The sequence below is a fragment of the Labeo rohita genome, chromosome 20, assembly GCF_022985175.1.
Source record: "Labeo rohita strain BAU-BD-2019 chromosome 20, IGBB_LRoh.1.0, whole genome shotgun sequence".
In the NCBI taxonomy this organism is placed as follows: Eukaryota; Metazoa; Chordata; class Actinopteri; order Cypriniformes; family Cyprinidae; genus Labeo; species Labeo rohita.
Genome location: NC_066888.1, coordinates 24,933,548 through 24,961,535, shown reverse-complemented (window position 1 = coordinate 24,961,535; position 27,988 = coordinate 24,933,548). Strand labels below are relative to the sequence as shown.

Here is a 27,988-nt window from a genome sequence, read left to right as displayed (position 1 = left end):
GAGAGACTTAAGCACAAAATATTTTATTGCGCTATTTATACAGACAGAAAAAAAAAAATGTTCCAGCAGAAGTGGAATGGCTTACAGCACTGGAGGTCAGTTTGAAGCTCGTAAACAGATAACCCAGGGAAATTTTACATGTACAAAATCATTACAGTACACATCTCTGGAAAGAAAAAAAACTTAAATAAGAAAGAGAAACATTTTTCCTCTTTATGATAATGTAGTTTGAAGTCTTAAGTCCATTACTGAGATTTGATTTAGAATAATGTATAACCAAGTCAAAATATCACTGTACAAAAAATAAAAACAATTCAAAACGGCAGTTCCAATTAGACAAACATTCAACGAAAAACAAGACAAAGATGTCATTTTCAGTATGACATTTTGTCAAGTGGGACCAAATAGACATTTTTAATTAAATGCCACTGAAATAATGTGCAACACTCTGCTTTAGGTGAGAATATAATCAAATGTTTGCTTACATAAATTTAAGTGCATCTCGGGTTGCTGTATGTGTATTTCAGCACTATTACTTCAATCAGGTTAATTTAAAATAAATGCATTAGATAACACGTAACAGTGAAAGTTCAGGAGAAGCTCATGTTTTGATCTCTCTTCGGGTTTAATTTTTGCTAAAAGACCTCCAAAATGTTCTTCAATAATTATTACTCAACTTTTGTCACTGCAAATTATTCTGTCGTTGGCTCTCATCGCTCAGGCATGGCAAATAATCCAATGAAAATAAATATACATTATCTACACTTTAAAATTCAAGTATTTAACAGAAAACTATAAACCTGATTTTGTTCCCCTCGGTGGCACTATAGTGCTAAACACTAAAACCAATGATGAGAGCAAAATTATTCCTTTGGACTTAAAATTGAATTTTCTATTAACAAAAGTCCCTTTTCAATATTTCAAGAATTTTTACACACACACAAATACTATCAAGTAGACTGATGCATTGATTGGCACATCACATCTGTATCACCTTCAAGACACCAATCAATTGGAGAAAAATAAAAAAATAAAAAAAGGAAATGTAGATTAAACAACAGATGTAATGTTTATGAGTAGAATACAAAGCAACATTGTAGTTAAACCGTGATGTCTGACCCAAATCATATTTGTGCTTAGGCTACAAATTAAGGTAGTAACAATTATGAACATTTTCAGCAAAGCTGCAATATTAAAGGCAGGTTAAATTGAAGCAGGCATACAGAAATGTTTCTTTCAATTAGTGTAAGACGTCAGCTCTATGCTATACAAATGAAATTAAGTCAAGACCACATAAAATCAGCAAACAAATATCAAGTATGTACTGTGTTTGCAGTCAATTATATATACTGTGTTTTACACAGTACAGTTGAGGTCAAAAGTTGCAGAATCTGCAACGTGTTAATTATTATAGCAAAATAAAAGGGATCATACAAAATGCATGTTATTTTTTTTTTTTTTTTTTTATTTAGTACTGACCTAAATCAGATGTTTCACATAACATACGTTTACATATAGTCATAAATTATTTGATTTTTCAGCATTTTTATGCATTTGAAAGGGTTCCTGTGGGAATTTGTGGGACCTGAAGTATTTTTTTTGAAGAACAGCAGGCAATTTAACTTTTCAGGACAAACAAGGGACTCATGAACAACTATCCAAAAAGACATTAAGAATAAAGTGCATGTAAACTTTTGAATGGGGTCATTATTATAAATTCAACTATTATTTTCTCTTGTGGACTATATGTAAACGACTTATGTGAAATATCTTCAGGTCAGTACTAAAAATAAATAACATGCATTTTGTCTCTCTTATTTTGGTAAAATAATTAACATTTTGCAGATTCTGCAAGATGTATGTAAACTTTTGACCTCAACTGTATATACGGTATACTTATACTATTGAAAAATAGTACAAGGTCGTTTGGTACAAGTTTGGTAGTACGCCGTTTTAAACACACCTATGAAGTAACTATATTGTGCCCTTATTATTCCACTCAATCATTTCTTACTTCAAGTATTAATGAACAAATCTCAAATTGTGATGGTCATGTGGGCACTGCAAGGAAAACTAATGAGCAGTAATCTCCCATGTTTGCGGGTCTGCTTTGACCTGTATTGAGCATGGGCTCATGTGTAGCATGTAGTATTGCAAGAATTGGCAGCAAGAGACGGCTAAGGCTTATGCATATAAAGGGCAGGGCAATGAGTCCACAATCATAAGATTAAGTGCTTAAATGTTCCCTTCTGCGATGCATGCAGATAGAGTCGCTCACATACTGTACACATCTTGATGAAATTCAGTAGTCCATCCCATCATCACTTTCATACCAGTCTGAAGGAGCATCAGTCCCAAAGTAACGGTCCCCAAAATTACCTGCAAAAAAATTGCTTTTGATTATGACATATTGTGCATCCCATTTTTACTGTTTTTGTTAAAGGAACCCACATGTAGACAAGTTTATTTCTTCATCGGAACGGATTTGAAGAAATTTAGCATTACATCACTTGCTCATCATTGGATCCTCTGCAGTGAATGGGTGCCATCAGAATGAGAGCCAAACAGCTGATAAAAGCATCACAATAATCCACAAATAATCCACATGACTTCAGTCCATCTTGTGAAGTGAAAAGCAGAATGTTTGTAATTAACAAACCTATCATTTTAACTTTAAACCAGGGGTGGGGAACATTGATCCTCCAGTGAAAGGCCCATACCCTGTTGTCCCCTCATATCAAAATCCATGAACATATTTGTTCAGAACTGTTTTTACTTCTAAACAGTGCTTGATCTGTGCATTTCTGACAAATTGATGAACTGAAGTCATCTATCAGCTGTTTGAACTGTTTGGTCATTCTGATGGCACCCATTCACTGCAGATCCATTGGTGAGCAAGTGATGTAGTGCCGAATTTCTCCAAATTTGTTCAAATGAAGAAACAAACTCATCTAGGTCTTTGATGGCCTGAGGGTGAGTACATTTTCAGCAGATGTTCATTGTCATATGAATGATAGTAAAACTGTGCTTACCAATCCCTGGAATGATGTGAAACTCATCGTTGACCCTCTTGTCCACGGCAGTGGTAATGATGCGTACTTTGGGAAAGGCGTAGGCCACTGAGTGAACGCCCATTTCCGCCATGAGCAGAGAGAGCAGGAAGATCTTATCCTCCTGAACATCATGATCCTGGAACAGATGAGTTTGTGAATCGCCCTCATTTAAACCTTACTGTACCAATATAATGTATAAAATTAAATATCACTGAATGGCTTGAATAGTGTCTGTTATGCAATGATACATTTTTGGAATAATATAACATAATATAATATAATACAATATATGTGACCCTGGACCACAAAACCAGTCATAAGAGTCAATTTGATAAAACATCAGATTTATACATCATCTGAAAGCTGAATAAATAAGCTTTCCATTGATGTATGGTTTGTTAGAACAGGACAATACAGTATTTGGCCGTGATACAAGTATTTAAAAATCTGGAATCTGACTAAAAGAATAATCGATAATTTTTACCTATACAAATATACTGTTGGATATTGCTACAAATATACCCATGCTAAATTTTTAAAACACCTGAAGGAACCATGAAGTGGAACAAATCTATATTTTTCCAAGTAGCTGTGTTGTTAGATATAAATATTGAACCAAGGCTAGACAGACCTTTTAAACACCCATATTAAATATGAACTTTGCTCCCAAAAAAGGGAGCAATTTGGTTAGGATTGTTTGTTTTTTATGCAAGAGAGGTCCAAGATCATGTAGAAATGTGATTGTCCATTGAAATAGATTAGACCTAACAAGACAATCTCAGTTCTAGGGCTCATATCTCCTATCACTTGCATAACAGATTCAGCATACTGAGATGTTGACATTTATCTTACACATCTTAAAAAGAACCCAGACCTACTCCCCAATGCCCAGGAAGTGTAAAAAATATCTGTGCACATTTGGGAAATTTATTTCAAATTAAACAAATATGAACTGTCTTCTGAGGTGACTTACAAGTAAGACTCTGACAGCCATGAGAGCTGCCGCTCCTGTAGACACAGTGCTGTCCATCAGGATGACGTAGTCCTCACTGATGTCCTTGGGCAGACGAAGGTAATGGAGCTGAGGAGGAAATTAGGCCGTAATAAGACAAATTTATAAACTAAGCAATGATTTATATGGCATTACGTAAAACATTAAACTTCTAAAGCTGAAACAGACATAAGCAATAGATGGTACTGCACTGAGATTTCACCCTAAATTAAATAAGGACATTTAAGGTACTTTGAGATCAAAGAAATGCAAATGGAACACTGCAGTAGCAAGGATGAGTGATAAAAAAATATATATATATTTAGATTTAATTTCAGCCTTTGATTATGAGAAAATGTATTTTGGAATATATTTGAAAAAATAATATTTGAAAAAATTCCTTTTAAATAATTATTATATATTTGATTTAATGAAACAGACAGTCTGATCTACTTTCTGTAAATAAAACTGATCAAACTTGTGTCATTTTATATCGCCATTTAAATGGTACAAATACATATTAGGAACATTTATCATAACGGCACGTCATAAAAGTGTGTTGTTATTTTTTGCTGAAATACATGACTAAGAAACTAAAGCAAAATTGAAATATTAGAAAAACAAATCAATGATAAGCACACACAAAATCACTAAAACTTACAACTGAAAATAGAAAACTAAAAGCTAATTTAAAATATGAATATATTACAGTAGTATATAAATAATACTAAAACAACACTGTTCATAAGCAGTGCAACAGTAGACTGTACTTTCAGAACAACAATTTACAGATAATGTTGTTCATGTCTTTCTTTCTTCGGTTGTAAAGATATTTGAGTTTGAACTTCCAAAATGCCGTTTAAATGCGGCTTCAAACAATCCCAAATGCGGTTGTAAACGATCCCAGCCGAGGAAGAAGGGTCTTATCTAGGAGATTTTTGACATACCCTGTCATGAACCGGAAAAAACAGGTCGGGAAGAACAACACGACGAGCGTTTGACATTAAAAATTATATAAAATGTATTATTTTTAAGAAAATAACTGATCGTTTTGCTAGATAAGACCCTTCTTGCTCGGCTGGGATCGTTTACAACCGCATTTGGGATCCTTTGAAGCCGCATTTAAACTGCATTTTGGAAGTTCAAACTCGGGGCACCATACCAGTCCATTATATGGAGAAAAATGCTAAAAATGTTTTCCTCAAAAAACAATTTCTTTACGACTGAAGAAAGACAGACATGCAAATCTTGGATGACAAGGGGGTGAGTACATTATCAGTAAACTGTTGTTCTGGAAGTGGACTTCTCCTTTAATGCACAGTGAACATACATCTAGAGGGAGCTATATGCAATACTCTAACAAAAAAACCTGCAAACTGACATCCATCACAACAGAGCTGTCAAGTTTATCATGTACATCAAGACACATGCCATATGTCAGGTAAGCAGAGGCATAGATATCAAATCTGACAAACCACAGCAGTGAAACAGACCATGACCTGACTAGTAGGCTACGAGTAAATCATACGTGCCATCTCACCAAGGCTGAGAACACAAGGACACATGATAACACGGGCAACTTTTTGATCAGAGCTTGTTTATAGACGGGTCTGTCAGTTGGATGGGTGAAGACGTGATACCTCAGGCTCTCCTGTGTCATGATTGGTCTGAATGAGGATCTTTCCGAGTCGAATGTCCTTACAAACAGCCATCAAGGCCTGTTCCATGGTCTCTCCTGCCCGCAGAATGGACACACCAGTTATCTGCCAAACGAACAAACAAAAGGCACAGATATAAAGTCTTGCCATATAATAGCGCTATATATAATATACTAGATAATAGCAATGCCTATGGAAATGCGTTTCTGCCATTGAATTAAAAAAAAAAAAGCTAATTGTGATGTTTTCTCTCACAATTTAGACTTTTTTTCCCCTCACAATTCTCAAAATTCAAACGTTCATTCTCTGAAAAAGGGGGGAAAAAGTCAAAACTGAGAGATAAAAGTTGCAGCTACCTTTTTTATTTGTGGCGGAAACCAAAAATCTGAATTGTGAGATATAAACTCAATTGCAAGATATTTTCAAAAATGAATTCTGAGTTTATATTTTGCAATTCCTTCTTTTTCTTTTAACTGCAACAAAAGTGTGAATGATAAGATATAAACTTAGTTGTGAGAAAAAAAGTCTGAAAGTGAGCTATAAACTCAAAGTTTGAAGAAAAAAGTCTGAAATGTAAGATGCAAATGCAGAATTGTAAGAAACAAAAAGTCTAACGTGATGAAAGTTTGCAATTACTTTTTTTTACATTTTTTTTTATTCTGTGGTAAAAACAGGCTTTCATATAAACCAACTAATTTGAGAAATTAATAGCCAAGATAACTAATTTAACCCAGCAATTTTTCACAAAAGTATGTAACACATTTTAATCTTCCAATAAACAAACCCGTTTCCCGCTCAGCCTCTTCCCATCATATATAGTTCCTTGTGGAGTTTCAACAGACACCGGCTAAAAAGAGAAGATGAAATAAGGATCAGTGATCTTTTTTTTTTTTTTTTTTTTACTAAAATTATATAAAACAAGTGCTATAATCTTGAATGAAGACCTGCTTCACTTCACACCATAAAAATTTAATTTGTCTATGGGGGTGCTGCCTGACACTCGTATGTATCACTGTATTATGACCAATATCCAGAGCTCGTAATATGAAGTTTAAAAGTTCGTAGTTGGTCATTAAAGCCGGTCCACTCACCTTCAGCGGCAGGAAGGACAGAGCGTGCTCTATGAGAAGCCTCATTAATCTCTTTGAATAGAAAATAAATTCATCCCGACTGGTTTCTTTGTTCCTGGGGGCACAGGGGACACAGTCAATAATACATAACTGAGATTACGTGTGTTTTGGAAGAGCGTGATACTGTATACATGAACCGCTGGTCTGAGAGGTTAGATAAAGTGAGAAAACAAGCCCTATTTTATTTGAATTACCCAATTACTTAGTAGTGAACAAAACACACAAACATAACTCAAGCTACTGCCAGCCTACTGAAGCAAAACTCATTTTAACAGGCAATGGAATAACCCAAGGTATACATCTAAAGTGTACAATGCTAAAAAAAAAAAAAAAAATTATATATATAATAATTTTTTTGTTTCAGCTGAGGGTTAGTTTGCTAACATGCTAAGATACATACTGTGAAATAATGCCAACGTTTTTGTATTATGCTGTCTTTAAACATGAACAGCAGTTATTTTTTAGTAAATCCTGAAATTAAATTGTTTTGTCAAAACTTGAATCACTATCATTTGTGACCAGATAGTTATTAATATATTACATTACATCATTATATTACATCATATAAACAAAGAAACATACAAACAAATATATAAAGAATGATTTTCCATTTTAAAATGTACCTAATTCTTTTGTTTGCAAAACATTGCATATTACCAATGTCGAAAACAGTTTTCAGGATTCTTTGATGAATAGAAAGTTTAAAAAACAGCATTTACCTGAAAGAAATCTTTTGTAATATGAATGTTTTTACTATCACTTCTGATGATTTTAATGCATCCTTGCTAAATAACTTTTATTTATAATATATATTAATAATTTATTTAAAACGAAATTTTGAATGGCAAATAAATTAATAAAATGTTACAATAAAAATATCAATAGTGTGTATGTGTAAGTTACATAAGTATTTTTAATAGCAGTGAGGTCATACCTGATAATAGTGTGCATTCCTCTGACCTGTGGGGTGCTTTCCATGACACTCAGGGTCTTGGGTAGAGGTTGACCCTGATGGGCAGATGCCAGGGCTGATCTATATAGCACATGGATATGAGAAGTAAACATCCCACAAGTTGCACACAAGCAAACAAAAAACCATTAGCAGACTTTTTGTTAATGGAAAAGAGACAAATATAACAATATTTGACTTTTTCCCAGTGCGAATATGGTTTGAAGAGTTGATGCGAGTTTAAAGTGTTATGGTAGAAAGTCAAGGCCCATTCACTTCAAGTCAGGATTTTCATTTTGGATACATTTTAAAATAAAACAACTGCAAAATCTGCACAAATCAATCACTTTCATTTCAAAAAGAAACCTCACCGAGCAATAAAATATTGACTTTGGCTATGTGTTGACTACCTGTTAATATCATAGGTTTCAATGTACAAGTGTGTGCATCCTCAGACTTGGTGTGAACAGGCCTTTAAATTAGAAGTAGACAGAAGTGAGGGTTTCGCAACCAAAGATACGATGCACAAGCATTAAAGAAACAGTTCACCTAAAAATAACAATCGTCATCATTTACTCCATTTCATTCCAAACACATATCACTGACTTTCTTTCATAGACCATATTAAAAAGAAAATAAAAAAATGCTGCTTTTTAATATTGTAAAAACCTCTTTTGGTATACTGCAGAAGAAAGAATAAAAAGTCATACTTGAGGTAGAGTAAATGACCATTTTAGTTTTAGGGTAAACCATTTCTTTAAAAAGTGAAAATGTGATATTAAAGAAATAGTTCACTTTGAGAATCAACATTTTCATCATAATTTACTCACCCCTGGTGTGATTGAAGATGGTCATGTCTGTCTTTCTTCAGTCAAAAAGAAATTAAGGTGTTTGAGGAAAACATTCCAGGACTTTTCTCCGTATAGTGTACTTCAATGGGGACCAATGGGTTGAAGGACCAAATCCCAAATCTACACAATCCCAGCCGAGGAATAAGAGTCTTATGTAGTAATTTTCTTAAAAAAAAAAAAAAAAAAAAAGTATATACTTTTTAACCACAAATGCTCATATTTGCACTAGCTCTGCGATTCGCATTTCGTAATCACCCTAGAAAAAGATACGCATGGTTAGTTCTTCATCTGTGTACTCTGGTTCAAATAGGTAAGGTAGAGAAAAAAAATCTAATTTTCTCATCCAACTTCAAAATCGTCCGACATCGTTGTTTTACCTTTTTTGTAAAGGGCGTTTGACTTCCTTTGCACATTCGCTTTGTAAACACTGGGTCGGTGTTTCCGCCTACGCCACGCGTGACCTTTCCAACGTGATTACGTAAAGCGAAGTCGAGCTAGTGCAAGATGAGCATTTATGGTTAAAAAGTATATGCATTTTCATATTTTTAGAATAGATAAGACCATTATTCCTCATCTGGGATTGTGTAGAGCCCTTTAAATCTGTACTAAAACTGCAATTTGGACCTTCAACCCATTGGCTTTATGGAGAAAATCCAGGAATGTTTTCCTTAAAAACCTTCATTTCTTTTTGACTGAAGAAAGACAGACATTTACATCTTGGATGACATGGGATGAGTAAATTACCAGGAATTTTTTATTCTGGAAGTGAACTAATCATTTCAATAAAACCAACAAGATTGGACTGAACTGCTCATTTAAATACAATATCGTAAATCTAAGCAAGAAGAGCAGCACTGCCCTCCACAGTGTACAACAACCTACATTAATGACTAATTTGAGATATTTAATTTCCTTCATTGTGACTGCCGGTTTGACCAAACCTCAGCCCACAATGCCATACAAAAAAAAAAAAAAAAAAAAAAAAAAAAACACGTTCTAACCAGCGCGATGCGACAAGTACTTTGTCCACACTGAACGCAAACCTACTCCTTGGCATAACACTATGACAACCAGTCAGAAGATATGTACAGAGATTTTGGACCAATCAGATTTCTACCTATGCGATCCCAAAAAACAGACCAAGTGATGGACAAAATGTCTTGTCGCTTTTTCACAGTCGATGCTGGTTAGGACTCTGGATGACAGTGTGAATGTTATTAGCTCACTCTAAAAAGCTGATGCTAAGTTAAACATACACAAGCTTTAGTAAAATTCAAACATAATAGTAAAAAAAAAAATAATAATAAAAAAACACTAAAAAAGCAGAACGTGTTTTGTGAGGAAGGATCGCAGAGGATGAATCTAAGAAAAAACAAAAAACAGAACAGAACAGAACAGAAAAAAAGGAAAGGCGAGAGGATGCAAGAATTTATCCTCACATATCCCAGCGGAGTTTCCTCTGAAGAAGGGAATAAATGTTCATTGGGAGACAATGATGACGAGACAGAGAAAAGAGAGAGGGAGGGGGAGAAAAGAACACGAACTGATTAAAGTCTATACAGAACAGACAGACACATCACAGCCAAGACGAGCTCAGGTTTGGGTAGTATATCAGTGGTTTTCAGCTGAGGTGCTGCAATAAAATAGTAAAATGACAACAGATGTCTCAATACAGAGACCATGTGCATTATAGATGGATTTCACAAGGTGCACAGTATCTAAAGAAAGCAAAACCACTGAAATAGGCCCATCCCTGTGTTAGCAACAGCATCAAAATAAAACAGTGGAGGTGGAGACAAAAGGTACACAGCGCAGCTATGGCATTTTTTGGCTCGGAAAGCTTCTTTACAAATATATTCTTTGTCTTCATATCAGTTTTGTGCATCATTCAGGTCTTTTTACATATATGATTTCAGACAAATGAGATTTTAATATGGGTGAGGCTGTGTGTCCATTTATAACTCCACAGCCAGAGCTACGCTTTTCCTTTTGACTCCATTTGCAGCTCTGCAGGTTTGAGGAAAAGAAAGGAGAGATGAAGCACAGGTTTAAAGAATGAAGGACAGAGAGATGGAAGGGAATGAGGGGAAAAGCAGCCATACCTCACTGTGATTTCACGCTGGGATGGTTAGAGCAATCGGTTGAGGGTTTAGCAAGTATTTCATTACAAACACGCACAGGGAGGAGAAGAATAAAAAAAGAAAAGAAAAAAAAGACACACTCATGAAATGAGATATTCACTCAGAAAAGCCATTCCAAACAGTCAGCCCTCACCCTCTCCATGGTATACTGGGAAAATATTTTATGGCACTATCAGCTACTGTTATGCTCTATATTTAACCTGATACAATCACATTCTTGAGGGTTGCACAATATACATTTATGCTTTTAATATTTCCATCACTAAAAAGAAAATGTTTCAGGCTGATTTAACAGTCTTTATCAGTGTAACTGTATCACTGTGGTATCATGGGGTTGCTTGGATAGCACATATATAGACGCTAAATTTTCCTGCTTTAGTTACACCAGGTGTTTTTTATTTATTTTTTTTTTTTTAGGACAAGGATGATTCTTCAATGAAACAAGAATGAAAATTGAAAGTTTGAATTAGGGAAATTCTATTTTAAATACATAAATAATATATGAAACTAAGTATAAAATCAATATGTTTATCAAATTATATATTAATAATTTGTTATAATAGTAATGTGCATGTGTCTGCATAAATTATATATACACAATACATACCATTTAAAAATATTAAGTGAATAAATAAATACATAACAGCTTTATACACTGGTCAGTATCAATGTAATTAATTTAATCATTATTAATATGAAGTAGGTAGCTTAATTGGCCGCTACCTACCTCATGTTAGCAAGTCCAATGTTATTATTTTTAATGACAAAAAAAAAAGTTAAAAAAAAAAAAAAGACAGTTTTATAAACTGCTCAGTATTTATAATTTCAATTAATTTAATAAAAATCTTTAAAATTAATTAAAATTAAAACATTTCATTTTAATTATTTTAAATGAATAAATAAATAAGGTAGACAGCATTTCAATTCATTTTAATTTAATCAATTTCTTTAAAATTAATAAATTACATTTAATTTAAATGAATAAATAATAAGGAAGATAGCTTTATACACTGGTCAGTATTTTTTAATTTTAATTAATTTAATCAATTTCAAACTTAATTGGCTGCTACTTAACTTATGTTAGCAAAGTTAATATTTTGGATGAATAAATAAATGTAGACAGTTTTATACACTGGTCAGTATTTATAATTTCAATTAATTTAATATAATTCTTTAAAATTAATTAAATTAAAACATTTCATTTTAATAAATTTTAAATGAGTAATAAATAAATAAGTTAGACTGTTTTATACAATAGTCAGTTTTTATCATTTCAATTAATTTAATCAATTTCTTTACAATGAATTAATTAAATTAATAATTAATTTCTTTTAAATTAAATAATACATTTAATTTTAATTAATTAAAATAAATAAATAAATAAATAAATAAATAAAGTAGACATCATTATACACTGTTCAGTATTTATCATTTCAATTAATTTAATCAATTTCTTTCTATAATTACAAACTTAACTGGCTGTTACCTACCTCATGTTAGCAATACCAATGTTAAATTTTTTGTTCCTCTCATAAAGCAAAAAATGTCAATATCATCACACATAATATTAAAAACCCACACGTCACACATTATACAAAACAAAACGTCAAAAGTGCCCCTAAATGAGTAACCATTTAAAAAAAAAAAAAACTTTTGCAGTGTCTCTAAAAACATTACTTTTCACTCAAAGTACTCACTGGGCCTAACACAGAAAATCTTTCAAATCTGACCCCTATGCGATGAGAAACCCAATGCTGCTGTGGCTTTAGAGCATGATATCTTCTGCACAAAAGCACATGGTTCATTAGTCCTAAAGATCATTCCTCACTGTAACTGATCTAGTACAGAAGGGAAAAGCATTTTCCACCTCAGGATAATTCATGACTTTATTCAGCCTGCCAGGCACAGAAAATGATTACATTTCAAAGAGGCCCTAAACCCTTTCTGTGGAATACATCCGTCATCAATACATGCACATGAACGTCACTCAGCAAACGTTCATTAGTGTTAACATCTTTGTCTTTCTAATAATTACCTTGGTAGGCACCAGAAGTCAACATGAAATCAAAACTGACTACACGTTTGCTTGTCTCTTGGTTTTTCAGCATATTGTCTGAATTATCAATGCATGTTATTCCAAAGAAAAAAATGGATAATGTTAACCAACAGACAAAAGGCTTTCAGTCACAGTTTTAGCAAATTCACAATTGGACTGGACTATATTACGGTATGAAATGCCCACTTTTTACTTAATTTTTTAATGAATACTGTGCCAGAAATTACATTTGCAAATTAATTTTGTAATACTATAAAGGGGTGTAAAATTGAGAACAAGATTACTGGCCTTGTCTTTTCTTGTTTTAACCAATGCACATAATGATTAGAACAAAATATCTAGTGTCAGAGGTACAGTATGACCACCAGAGGGCAAACTATACTCATACCATGAGTAAACTACACTTATACCATGGCATGGGCTTTGTATGCACACGCATGCAACATCTGTGTGTGTATTAAGAGCATGTGGATCATCTAGCAGGAATAATAGCATGCACAGACCAACTAATCATTCTCACTCAGTGTCAAACAGATGAGAATGAAGAGGTATTTTTATTACATACCTTTTCCAGCTGACTGTGAACATGCTGAACAATCAGATCCAGGGCTACAAAGTTTTCCCCACCTGGAGAAACAATAGAAAGGGACTGTTATAATCTACATTATGCTTTCACAAAATTCACATAATTTGAGCTGAAAAAGGCTGAATAAACTAGGGAGGTTTAACAGTAATTATTTCTTTTCATACAAGCATCAAAGGCTATTACAAATGTATAGGTCTTTTAGTTTGATACTTATACAGAAACATTTTTAAATCATCTATTAATTAAGTTTCTTAAAGGGGTCCTATTATGCTCTTTTACAAAATCTTGATTTTGTTTTGGGGGTGCACTAAAACATGCTTTTAAGCTTCGTGGTTCGAAAAACGCATTATTTGTAACATAATTTACATTACTACAATACATTTCTCCCACCCTGGCACAAATGGCTCAATTAGTTCCGGGTTTAATGAAGGCCCGCCTTCTGAAAAAGGAAATGTGTTGTGATTGGTTAGCTGTCCCCCTGCGTTGCGACTGGCAAACAGCTTAGACGGTGTTTCAGTACTGCCATGCCCCTTGTCAAAGAAGCAAGTTCCGTGTACAACTGTTTGCGCAAGCTAGATTAAAGTGATTCTTGCACTTTAAATATGAATATTTTTCTTACAAAAACGCATCGATTCACTACAGGAGGCCTTTATTAACCCCCTGGAGCTGTGTGAGGCACTTTTTATTATGGATGGATGCATATTATTGGACTTATTTTGGACTGATGAGAAGAAACACCCATCTATGCCATTCTAAAGCTTGGGAGTGCCAAGATAAATATTAATATAACTCCGATTGCATTCGTCTGAAAGGAAGTCATATACACCTAGGATGCAGTGAGTAAATAATACGCTACAGTAGTGTTGGGTCCTGTCGTCAGCCTGCGAGATCGCCAATACATGATACTATCGTGCTAATGTATTTAATTTTACATACTTAGTTTCATTGCCCGAAACCAGCTCCAGCATAAGGCTAAAAGCAGCCTAACATTATCAAAGAACATCATCACTGATTAGAGTAGCCTATTCTAGTGCAAGTTTATGCATTTTAAAAAACACTCACGTTATAAGTGAAGCTAACATTATCTATACTGTATGATGAATAAATGTCTTACCACACACTGTGGCGCGTTACGGCTCCGACCTGGCAACCGGCAATATTACATGCCCCCCACAACAATTTGAATTTCCGTGGACGGGATTTAATTTAATGAAATTCAAATGGACCGCGTTGTGACATCATTGCATGCGTAAAAAAAACGTTGTAGTCCAAAGTAGCCGTTCGTTGTAGTTCTTGAAAAGGGATTTTTTAACAACAACATATCTCCTTTTGGAGTGGACTTTGAGATTTGTAACTTGGTAGATTTTATTTTATGCCCAAAGACACACACCACAAACTGACTAAAATTCCAAAAGTGAAAAAGCATAACCTTTAATATAAACATTGCCTAGCGACATTACAAGCGAGACAGTATATGCTTAATAGTTTACTATATCTTTCTGCAATTTTGACATTTTCTAACTTCACATACCTCTTGGGACCACAATATCAGCCACCTGCACAGTGGGTTCGATGTACTGCTCAAACGCTGGCTTGACATATTTGTTGTACTGTTTAATGACGCCTGCAATGTCACGCCCTCTATCCGTGATGTCCCTCTTTAGGCGTCTGACTAGCCGGATGTCAGAATCTGTGTCTACAAACACCTTCATGTCTAGAAGCTGAAGGACAAAAAGAAACAGAAATACAACAAAACATCAAAAAACTGACAACCTGTGATAGACATACAGAAACAGTGTACATTAGGGCTGGCAAATTCAACCAGCGATTTTTTTTTTTTAATGATTTTTAACTAACTTGAAAATGTAACTACAACATGATTCAAATAACTTTATTAACTTTAAATATCACTTTAAATATCCTCGCAGAAAAGATGCATGAACTACAACTACATCTTGTACAAACCTGTGTTTTACATATTATATGTTCAAAAATAATAAGGAAAATGCTTTAAAATAATAAAAAAAAGGCAAGGCAATTTAAATTCAAAATGACTGAAGGAATAAAACCAGTAGACTATTATTAACTACAAATGTTTTGTAAAAATAATGAACAGCAACCTTCAGCCTGTCATTATGATGCAAACATGAATATCAGACATACAGTAGTAGTAGTAGTAGCAGCTTTTCCATTTTTTTTTTTTCTATGTAAACATGGACGTGTTTGACTGTTGTGCTCATGTCTCATGCATGAAACGGCATTCTAAAAACGTGGCACCCAAGTTAAATGAAGTTCAACTCCCATCTTCTGGCCTTTTGTACTGTTCCACTGCCCACGTCGCATCTTTGTCAACACAAAAGCGTATTCGGTGTAAAAGGCACCGTAGCGATATATTCTACTTATGGTTCTTCACAAAGCGCATGCCGACATGCAGTTTGATCATTCTTTTCTCTTCACTGTTATCATGGCTTATTTAGTGTCTAATTCTAACTAGTGCTGTCAAACAATTAATTGCGATTAATCACATCCAAAATAAGTTTTTGTTTACATAATATATGTGTGTGTGTACTGTGCATATGCACACACATTCACATAAATACACACACATACAGTATATACAGTATATATTGAAAATAAATATAAAACGCACAAACATAACTCAAGCTGTTGCCAGCCTACTGAAGCAACACTCATTTTAACAGCCAATGGAATAACCCAAGGTATACATCTAAAGTGTACAATGCTTAAAAAAAAAACAAAAAAAAAAAAAACATTAAATAAATAAATAAATAAATATAAATAAATATAAATAAATAAATATAAATAAATAAATATAAATAAATAAAAATAAATAAATAAAAATAAATAAATAAATAAAATAAATAAATAAATAAATAAATAAATAAATAAATAAATAAATAAATAAATAAATAAATAAATATATATATATATATATATATATATATATATATATATATATATATATATTTAATCGTTTGACAGCACTAATTGTAACTTTTAGTAATATTTATATTTAAAATTGCAATACCTTGATTTCTGAATAATAACAGTGTGGAAAAACATTAAATCTGAATTAATCAACAAAATCAGGGAAAAAAAATACAAATAAAATAAAATAAAAATCGCCCAGCTCTAGCTGCACAAAATATTGAAACCATAGTGCTAATGTGAAATTTTTTTTTTTTTTTACCACAAAAACTCATTACTCGATTAATCATCTGAATATTCGACCGATTACTCGTTTACCAAACTAATCGTTGGTGACAGGCCTATTTAAAAGTTTGACATCACTAAGATTTCGATTAGCTAATTAAAATAATTGATACTTATATTTAGCTTAGGATGCATTAAATTGTTTAAAAGTGACAGTGAAGACATTTGTGATATTTATGTTACAAAAATATTAGTATTTAAAATAAATGCTCTTAAACTTTCTATTCATTCAAAAATGAAACCAAGAGTTTCCACAAAAATAAAGCAGCACAACTGTTTTCAACAATGATAATATTAAGAAATGTTTCTTAAGCAGCAAATGAGCATATCAGAATAATTTCTGAATGATCATGTGACACTGAAGACTGGAAAAAAAATGCAGCTTTGCCATTAAGAATAAGTTATTTTCAAATATATTTAACTTGAAAACATTTATTTTAAATTATAATAATATTCACAATTTAGTGTTTATTGTATTTTTGATCAAATGAATAGAGTCCTAATGAGTACTTAAAACAAACAAACAAAAAAACTCTTTGAGTAGTATTAGTTTCATTTACTGTTTAATGATGATTTTTCAAACAAACAACTTCAACAGTTGCATATACCATTGATTAATAACCCTCATCATTTTCCAACCCAAACTGATAAAATCTTGCAAGGCAGACACAATCTATCCATGATCTACTACCGCCTCTCTGAGAACGCGAATCAGATCTTTCAACGGAGTGAACGGATAGGAAATTTTAAAAAAGCTGCTCAGCAAGGGGGAAGTCAGGATCAATCAAAGCAATGTAGTGCAACGTGACGCCAACTAGCCAAGATGTACCGCTGGTGCTGACACTGATGCTGAAAATGGATATCATTCAGTGAGCCGACACGATATGGCAAAGGCATTAAATTTCAGGGTAACGACAAACAATCCAACACCCTTAAACAGCAGTGCCAGCAGCCCTGCCAACACGACGAGGCATAACTTATAAGACTTTGTGTGCAGGCGTGCAAGAAACAAACATGAATGGGGTGAAAGGTCAAGTGTATATCAAGTTTTAAAGGACAGGAAGTCATTGCTCATCCATTCTGAATGGAAATCTCTCAAATGGAGGTGAGCTGTCACTGTATTCACAAAGACCTGCAATGAGAAGAGTTAAACTGAAAACCCTGATCCATTTGTTAGCTGAATGACGTCTACCGTTTGTTGAGTTTCATTGGTTCTGCGGCACATCTGCTGCACGGTGCTCATAAATCACGTCAGGATGAACTGCTTTGCCAATGCGTACACAATAACTCCCATTTTAATTTGTATAGATTTCCGGACACCACGCGCAAAGGAGAATCGAAACCCGGCAATGGGAACCGCCAAAGCAGGCGTAGATAAACACCACCTATTCACTTCCTGTGGCCGCTCTTCACCTTCACCATTAGGGAGAGAAGAATCAGTCATCTTCATTGTGTGAGGAAAACAACAGGATGCAGGAGGAAGGAAAAAACACAAGGGGAGGACAGAGCTCCAGTGCAGCTTCAGTAAGACAAGGCTTTAGGAACAAGATTTTATATATCTATTCTTCATCCAGAGATGCAGCTGATACAGAAGATACAACTTGAACTTATTATCTAGCTAACCATTAACTAGTATTCATGTATATGCAGGGCTGCAGTGAGAGAAAGAGATGGTATAGTAGAGAGGGAATTTCATCTTCCCAGTCGGGTTGTGGAAATGAGATCCATTACTCAGCAGCTCAGTGAAATTTCCAGGATCATTTCACCCCAAATTCAAAAAGAAAAAATAAGAACTTACAACTTGCATAATGATAATGAAGCCTACTTTAAAAGCAAAAATTTTTTTTAGCATTACAATATTATTTTTATGACAATAAGGGGGAAAAATGGAGTTTATAAAGAAATTAATACTTCCATTCGGAAAGAATTCTTCAAAAAAGCCTTTATTAATGTTGGAAGATTTCTAGTTTCCAAAATCACCATATTAGAATTATTTCTGAAGGCTTATGTGACACGGAAGAAATGAATAAAAAAAAAATTCAGCTTTGCCATCAAAATAATAAAATATCTTGTTAAATACACTACTAGTCAAAAGTTTTTGAACAGTAAGATGTGTAATGTTTTTTTTTAAAGATTCTCTGCCTCAAAAGCAGTAATATGGTGTAATATTTTTTACAGTTATCTAAAATAACTGTTCTCTATTTGAATATATTTTAAAATGTAATTTAATCCTGTGATCAAATCTAAATTTTCAACATCATTACTCCAGTCTTCAGTGTCATATGATCCTTCCAATGTGCAATTTTAATATTATTATTAATATTTCAAACAGTTGAGTAAAACATTCATGAAATTATAGAAATTAATCATTTTATTTAGCAAGGATGCTTTAAATCAAAAGTGATGATTAAGACATTTATAATGTTACAAAAGATTTCTATTTCAGATAAATGCTGTTCTGCTCAATTTTTTATTTAAAGAAACCTGAAAAAAATTCCACTCTACCAATAGTCTATTAAAATTCTACTACTAGCTGTTTTCAATATACTACTATTAAATATAGTATGTTGCTATTACATTTTAAAATATATTCAAATAGAAAACAGTTATTTTAAATAGTAAAACTATTTTAAAATTTAACTTTTTTTGCTGTACTACTTATCAAATAAATGCAGGCTTGGTGAGCAAAAGAGACTTCTTTAAAAAAAAAAAAAAAAAAAAAAAAAAATTTACATTTTTACTGTTCAAAAACTTTTGACAGGTAGTGTAAGTGAAAATAGAAAACACTAATTTTAATAAATTGTAATAAAAATTCACAATATTACCAGCCTTGGTAAGCATAAGAGACCGCCCCCCTCAAAAAAAAAAAACAAATCAATACCAAACAGTATATAAAAATCACAATATAAAAATCAATATCATGACTGAAATATTAAAAAAATAAAAATAATAATAAAAAAAAATCAGAATAAAGGCAACATCAAACACCATCATAAATACACTCAATTTCACTTTTTAATTTTAATCCCTATTTTTTTGACATCTGCCTTAATATAGGCTACTGCGATCTTATCTTTTTACACTTTTCTTCAGTCTAGACACAGAACACCACAGCCATCTGGATTCCAGTAATGCATTTCTTCTTTATCTTACAGCTCAAGTTTATCAGACTGTACCTCTCACCTTATTGTCATTCAGCATCCATAACTAATCTGTGGGAATATAATATACACAATATTCCATCCCTTCTCTTCCTATCATTACACAGCTATCTTTCTTTTCATTTGACCTTATCTTTTACACCTCCATTCTTCCCTCTCTGCTTTATGACTCCCATGATGCTCTTTTACAATATATTTCAGGCTATGAAGCTTGCCATTACTCTTCCTCTCTTTCTATCTTTTACTGAAAGCCCTTTGTGATATCACAAACCACAGTTAAAGGTGATAGCTGAGACTTTTATGTAATGTCAAGTGTGACAAGTTTAATATGAGGCTTACCTTTAAAAGCTCCTTGTTGGCAAAAGCCAAGATTCCCTCAAATATCACAACATTGGCACCGTAGACGGTTTTCTGCATAGAGAAACATAAACAGAGAAAATTAAAGGACCAGAAAGAACCGATGCCGATAACGATTATTACAGATTAAGTAGACCAATAACCGATACTTTGAACCGATATATATGTCTGGTGTAAAAATAAAAATGAATGTCAAAATTAACAATAACAAGGGCTCTGACAAAAACATTTAAAATGCTTTAAATTATTTTTTACCACATATCAGTTTTGAAATTGACTAACCATAAACATGCCTAATATCGGCGCCGATAATTGATCGACCTCTAAATCTAACATAATCTAATCTGATATGATAAATTACCAGAAAAAGTGAAAATGTTTGATGAAAGTCAATAAATTAATTATAGCATAAAATTAAATTAATTGAAAAACACCTGGTTTATACCTTAAAGGCGTCATCGGATGTCCATTTTCCACAAGTTGACATGATTCTTTAGGGTCTTAATGAAAAGTCTATAATATACTTTAATTAAAAATTCTCAGTGGTAGTGTAAAACAACACCCTTTTTACCTTGCCAAAATCAACTCTGCAAAAATCATCCCATTCTGGTCGAGGCTGCTTTAAATGCAAATGAGCTCAGCTTGCCCCGCCCCTCTCCTCTCTCTGTGGAGTGACAAGCCTGTTTACTTTAGCCGCGTTTAGCCGCCAAACTCGCTGACTAGCGCTTTATTAGGAAAGGCGATCGCAAAGATTCATAAAAAACTCTTATACTCACTTCTGCTGTAAGTGAAGCTGGATCACGAATGATTTGCGTGAACATAGATGGATATATGTAGATCGGGAGGCGTATTCCCTTCACAAACAAACGTAATCCACTGCATCTTCAGCAGCTCAGATGTCGGGAGTAAATGACGACCACTACATTCATTGTTACATCCAGCAACACAACACCTAAATCGCTCAATTCTTATTTACATCTAACTTACATCCCTGCTCCGGCATCAAAACATGGAGGTTGGACTTTTACAACTGATCTGAGGTAAGACGCTCATGTCAATCAACTATCGTGAGCGGCCTCTGTCGGTGTAATGCCACAACGACAGGCATCTGAGAATGGCTCGATTTAAAAAAGGGGATATTATTTTTACAGATTAGTTAAAAACCACTGCATGGATTTTTATCATTACAGGGTAGATTTGTACATACACTGCCAACAAACATTAATGTTCAAACAACATGTAAAAGTGAACTTAGCATCCGATGATCCCTTTAACTTATCATATTACACAAACTAGTGCCCATAAAATGCTTTAAACAATTTTCCACTTCAAATATGGTATTAATAAACTGAGGTAGTGTAGTGAGAGACTGTAGAAGTGTGCGGTGATGCATTTCCTCCATGCTCCCCTGCTTCTGAATGAGGGGAACCCTGATGGTGTCATGATCCCATTAAGACAGATGCTCTACCATGAGGGTTCCCGTCAATGGCCACTCATTCAGTATTGATCAGCAGCACAAGCGGCCTGTATAAGCCACAGAGCCAGAGATCTCCCTTTATCACTTATTATCATTACAACCCATTTAAATACAGAGGAAAAACCTTATGAACCTTAAATTTTCAGAAGATAATAAAAGCAGCTCCTAAGGAATCATAAATACCACATCTAAAGTATTTGTAGATACTGCTATTGCTTTATCTCTATCAGCCTTGAAATTGCAAATTGCCTATAAAGGATTAAAGCAACCATAAACATTGTTCTCAGTTAATAATGCAATTTGACAGCTTTATAAGAGTCGTTGGTTTTGGAGTTAAATCTATAAAGAGCTAATATCTGTATAATAATCTGGTTTAGAAAGTAAATTAATTTAAATTAACATTTCAATTTCAATTTTTTTTTTTTGCTTACCCACTCTTTGCGACGACTGTGATTGGTAAAGTCGTACACTGGCACTTTGATGCTTTTGCCCTTTTTCAGTTTTCTCAACACAGTTACCAGCAATTCAAAATCAAAGGCATCAGGATGATCAAAGTTGTACTCATTTCTTGCCGCCAACTCCTGCTCCTCTTTACTCAAAACCTGCAAGAAAAGAAAGTTGAAACAAGATAACTATATAAGTTATATATCAGTATAAATGACATTTTTTCAGTGGTGCAGAACTGTTGAGGTTGACAATAACAAAAATGGGTACTATTCAATGAAAGTGCCCTGTAGACTCCCCACCATGGAGAGTAACAGATTGACTGATTGAACCACTTAATTAGACCACTAATAAGCTGGAGGATATGCCATTAAACCAAATAAGGATTGATGAGTACATCTTACAGGGTTTCGGCACATCCAACAGGGGCAAGAGCAAATGATATTAATGCTTCAATGGTTTCAACACATGAAGAAGTTTCATTTGAAGCACTTTAATGGCACAGTGGTCTGCAAATGCAACTAGGAGCAATAACAGCACTGATGAAACATGTCATTGGATTTAGAGTGAAATTCCTCACTTAAAAGGAAAAGGGAGTTCAAAGCAGATGTATTCTGGCTGTGTTTTGTAGTGAAGTACCTTGTAGAAAGAGTCCATAGAGAGCAGAACAACCCAAGGAACATCAAGAGCCTCTATGATCTTATTGGCCACAGTGGTTTTCCCAGAAGCACTTCCTCCACACAGACCTGCAGGATGCAACAGAAGCTGCAGCTTGTTCAAATGCACAAAAAGTCAATATTTGCAAAAATATTTGTCACAACAATCATGACATAAACATGAATTTTGCTGCTATGTTAAGGTAAGTTTTGAAAGCAAATAAAGAGCATGTTTTAGAAATTTACACCAATACAAAACCCATTATTAAGGTTTAAAAAACCTTAACCTTTCACAAAACTACTTCAGAACCACTGACTAATATAATATAATATAACATAATATAATATAATATAATATATGTTTATAAAAATCCCACTGATTAAATATTTAATGCATTAATGATGCTAGATAAATAGATAGTCAAAAGTTTACATACACCTTGCAAAATCTGCAAAATGTTAATTATTTTATCAAAATGAGAGGGATTATACAAAATGAATGTTATTCTTCATTCTGTTCAAAAGTTTTCACCCCCAAGCTCTTAATGCATTGTGTTTCCTTCTGAAGCATCAGTAAGTGTTTGAGCCTTCTGTAATAGTTGCATATGAGTCCCTCAGTTGCCCTCAGTGTGAAAAGATGGATCTCAAAATCATACAGTCAGTGTTGGAAAGCATTCAAATACACAGAAATGCTGAAAAACCAAAGAATTCGTGTGGCAGTTTAACTGTTCAGGACAAACAAGGGACTCATGAACAACTATCACTACACCAAAAAAAAACACAGCTGTGGATCATTCAGGTAACAACACAGTATGAAGAATCAAGTGTATGTAAACTTTTGAACAAGGTCATTTTTTATAAATTCAACTATTGTGGACTATATGTAAATGTCTTTTATGTGAAATATCTTATTCAAGTCAGTACTAAATAAAAAAATAACATGCAATTTGTATGGTTCCTCGTATTTTGTTAAAAAAAAAGTAACATTTTGCAGATTCTTTAAGGTGTATGTAAACTTTTGACTTCAGCTGTAGATAGACAGATAGATCCAACAATAAAAAGTCTGCTCATCAGACAAGAAAAACATTATACAACTCACCTAACTGTACATTATCCATTACTTCAAAAGCCAGTCGTGTGAGACATTGCGGTGACCACTACATTTTCAGACACTAAAGTTTTAAGTATCAGATAGATCTCCCAGAATAAAAGGCCATAAAGAAAACACTACATAAAATAAGATACACCACCAGTGGGAATAACAAAAGGCTTTGTGTTGCTATATGGACTAAAGTTACTTAAAACTGCTTCAGTGTTCTTACGTCCTCTCTCGCCTCCCTGTTCATCTGACCTTTGTTAAGGGAAGATCATTCCACTTGGGTGGATTTATTAGTTTCTCTCTGACTGAGCGAGCCAGGACGACAGCCACACCACACTTTTTTTTTTTACAGGAATAATTGACTGGAGCACATCCAAGTGTGAAATTGTAACCCGTACGACAGGCTCTTTGCGAGTAATGGATTGCATACTAATGCCCTCACAGCTCAAACCTGACAGAGCTCACGTTTTCACACACGACAAGTGTAAACGATTTAAACCTTGCTTTAAGATATATAAACTACCACTCTCAGATTTCATCAAAATATCTTAATATGTGTTACGCTGAACAAAGGTCCTATGGGTTTGGAATGACATAAGGGTGAGTAATTAATGACAGAATTTTCAGTTTTGGATGAGATATCTCTTTAAAAAAGTGTTCAAAAATAAACATTTCATTAGTTTTTATTAATGTAATAATTAATTGCATCTAACTTAAGACCGATCTGAAATGATCAAATAGAAGGCATGCATGTCTGTCGTACCTATGACGAAGGCTTCTTTAAAGGTGGTCCCAGTAACATTGTACCAGGGTGGACGCCCTGCGGTGTAGATTGTCCTCTTATCCGTCCTTAGAAGAGGAGGCTCTGTTTTGCTTTGGCTGGTGGTCCGTTTTCGTGGGGACAGCGAAGGGGTCAGGGGACATCTGTGTCTTGTGAGGCCATCCAGAGAATCCTCACCACTGCCATAAAAAAATAAATAAATAAAATGCACATTAAACACAATGGGATTTGCTTACAGAATTTATCACACAAAATTAACACTCATCAGTACTAATCAATTATCAATTAACAGAGCGAAAGATAAAAGTGAGCGTCCACACTGCCATCAGACATGCCTTTGAAATCATGAACAGCCCCATCTGACCTGAGCATACAGTAGCTATTAAACACTGTTTCACAGAGAGCTTGAGGGAATCATGGTCTTTAGGATGCCCTCAGAAAGAGCTGCTCACATGATAATTTCTGTTGGTGTGGTAGAGGGACTAAGACTTTTCTTCACATCCTGTCCAGGAAACCACACATCTGCTCAGTCAAACCTGAAGCCTCATTTGAGTAAGGCTCTCATCACATGGACAGACACTGGACACTCACTGACACTAATGAATTACCAATGTGAAGTACAGTCCATTACACAATGGCAGTGCTGAAAAGGTCAGGATGTTTGCTTTGACTCACAGACTAGGCTTCCATGGATTAAGCGTACATGAAATTCTATTGTCTGGGTGTGACGTGTTGTACGCATTTAGCTGATTCTTTAATTTTTTTTGAAAGGAATACAAGGAATATGATAAATGTTTGGAAAAAGGTAATGGAAATATGCATTATTCCTCATTAATAACAAGTTTGGAATAATTATATTATTTGAAAGATGTCTCTAATGCTTATTAAGGCTGGATTCATTTGATCAAAAATTCAGTAAAATAGTAATATTGTGAAATAATATTGTTACATTTTTAAATAACGGTTTTCTATTTAATATATTTTAAAGTCCCCCTGCAGTCAAAAACTGTATCCATTAAAACTGATATTTGATCATCAAAATAGCATATTTAAATGTTTTTCTTGTGAAAATAATTTTATAAAACAGGTTGCTGTAACTCTACCCCCCTGCCTCATTTACTATACGTGGATCTATGCATATGCAAATTAGCCACACCCCCACACAGTCACACCAGCCAGAGTCCCCTGATCCACTAACTGAACTGTACTAAATGCGATATAATGGCGAAACACGGATAATGACTGAAAAACTGTTTTTACTAGTGGACAACTACAGTGGATACTGTAACATTTGTTAAAGTTACTTACTTGATGATGTTGTGCCCTCAAAACGCCTTGCAGGCTCGAATACAGCCTAGTTTGTGTTTTCAGTTCATGCCCATGTGAGTAAAGTGCAGACGGCAATGCAGGAGAGGTGCGTCTGACTCCGGGCTACTTTTTAGCGCCTAGTGGTTTTGCTCTATTTAATGCTCTATTTAATATTTGGTTTTGTGCTGATAATCCTATTGGTATATTTTGCATGCTAATGATAGGAATCTATCCTTTGACATGACTGGTTACTGAAGTTTGTGACGTAGCAAAAAAAGGGCTGTTTCAAACCGCATTTCTGGGACAGCCTTTGGGAAACTACAGTTTTAAGTAGAAAATACTCAGCAATGGTGTTACTTAATGGACTGGCACATGGTTTGTCTAAAAGCATTTTAAAGACCACATAGACAAATAAACAACATAAAAATCTTGATTTTCACTACAGGGGGGCTCTAAAATATATATTTTTTCCTGTGATGGCAAAGTTAAATTTTCAGCAGCCATTACTCCAGTCTTCAATGTCACATGATCCTTCAAAAATCATTCTAACAGAGCGTTTTCACGACGCACTATCAATCGGCGCACTGAAAATAAACAACGACACTGAACCGAACAAAATTTGCATATTTGGCTGATTATTGCTGCTGAAAATCATCAATTATTGTCATGTTTTGGGCTGTACTAATCGGTTGGATCGGAAAAAACATTTGGTGTACTATAGACTGCCAAAAGTTATAACAAATCAAGGAGAAGAGTACAAAAAACTGTCTTAGGATCAAAAGGCATTTGTGGTTGGCCAAACTGAACCAGGATTTCCAGGGCAATTCGTATTGTCCTAATAACTTTAGTTTGTCAAAATATTGCACCCTTTCCTGCTTACCAAGTCCTTCTCCATATGATTTAGCAGCTTCCACATGTTTTTTCCATGGTTTAGACAGCATAAATTAGCACAACAACATATTCAGTAGTACATTATATTTCTATATTTTTTGTTTGGCCATGCACAAATGCCTTTTGTTCCTCAGACAGTTTTTTGCACTTTTCTCCTTGATTTGTTATACCTTCTGGCAGTCCACAGCACCGCAGATGTTTTTTTCGGTCCGACCGATTAGTACAGCTCAATACATGACAATAATTGACCATTTTCAGCAATAATAATCAGCAAAGTATGCGAGTTTCATTCGGTTCAGTGGTGTTGTTTACGTTCAGTGCCACCAATCTGGCCGATTAATGACGTGTCCTAAAAAACTCTATATAAATCACAGTGCACATATATAATAAAATGATAATAACTGAGCACCAAGTCAGCATTCTGAAGATATCTGAAGAATCACATAACACTTTGCTATTACAGGAATAAATCACATTTTTAAATATATTCTAATAGAAGCAGTTACTTTAGGTTGTATTAATATTTTACAATATTACTGTTTTACAGTATTTTTGATTAAATGCAACCTTTTGTGTGCACACAACAAACATACTTAAACTTTCTTAAACGTAAACACAGCAAATAGAGCTGTTATATTTTTGCCTTCTGCCAACCAAACCAAAGTGGGCAAAATCAACTAACTAGCATGTATCATTCTCGTTTGTCTATCTTAGATCTGCAAACTGCTTTAAATGTAACTGCAATACCCTCTTCATATATCTCCTTTTCCATTGACGTGAGCTGCACACGTGCCACGCCAGCAGCTCCAGAAACACCAACACATCTGTTCTGCTCATTATCCATATTTTAGACATTAACCAGCCAAAATAAGACCAAAAGAATCAGATACATTATGTAAATACTCTCGTCGATTGCTGAACTGTTGCCACTGATCAACACAGCACTGCCCTTTATTTGTCAGACGGATCAGGTATTGGTCACATTAGCACGTTAGCTGAGCTCGACAGACACTTAATCTACTCACCTGTCAGATCTAGACATCGATTGATCATCCTCCTCTCCTTCTTCTTTCTGCTGCACCTGAACATCATTTTGGCTCATTGTCATCGCCATGTTGGTGCCGCTAATGTGCGCAGACGCATGTCCGGAAGTGCGTTTGCGTCA

General features: G+C 34.1%; 1 protein-coding gene across 2 annotated transcripts; it reads right to left on the bottom strand.

The window, feature by feature from the left end:
- Positions 1-7: 7 nt before the first annotated feature.
- si:ch211-243j20.2 (uridine-cytidine kinase-like 1) lies at positions 8-27,961 on the bottom strand. 2 transcript variants are annotated; one of them, XM_051139029.1, is made up of 15 exons: positions 27,849-27,961; positions 24,607-24,803; positions 22,728-22,834; positions 22,076-22,246; positions 20,150-20,221; positions 14,947-15,136; positions 13,395-13,456; positions 10,735-10,751; positions 7,767-7,865; positions 6,794-6,887; positions 6,487-6,549; positions 5,685-5,807; positions 4,027-4,134; positions 3,033-3,189; positions 8-2,379 (listed from the first exon to the last, which is right to left on the bottom strand). In XM_051139029.1, the coding sequence occupies exons 1-15, from the start codon at positions 27,935-27,937 to the stop codon at positions 2,303-2,305; spliced, it is 1,626 nt and encodes a 541-aa protein (XP_050994986.1). In that variant the 5' UTR covers positions 27,938-27,961; the 3' UTR covers positions 8-2,302. The 2 variants fall into 2 exon arrangements, with proteins under 2 accessions (XP_050994986.1, XP_050994985.1); XM_051139028.1 differs by lacking the exon at positions 10,735-10,751 and adding an exon at positions 10,072-10,091.
- Between the last annotated feature and the right edge of the window lie 27 nt (positions 27,962-27,988).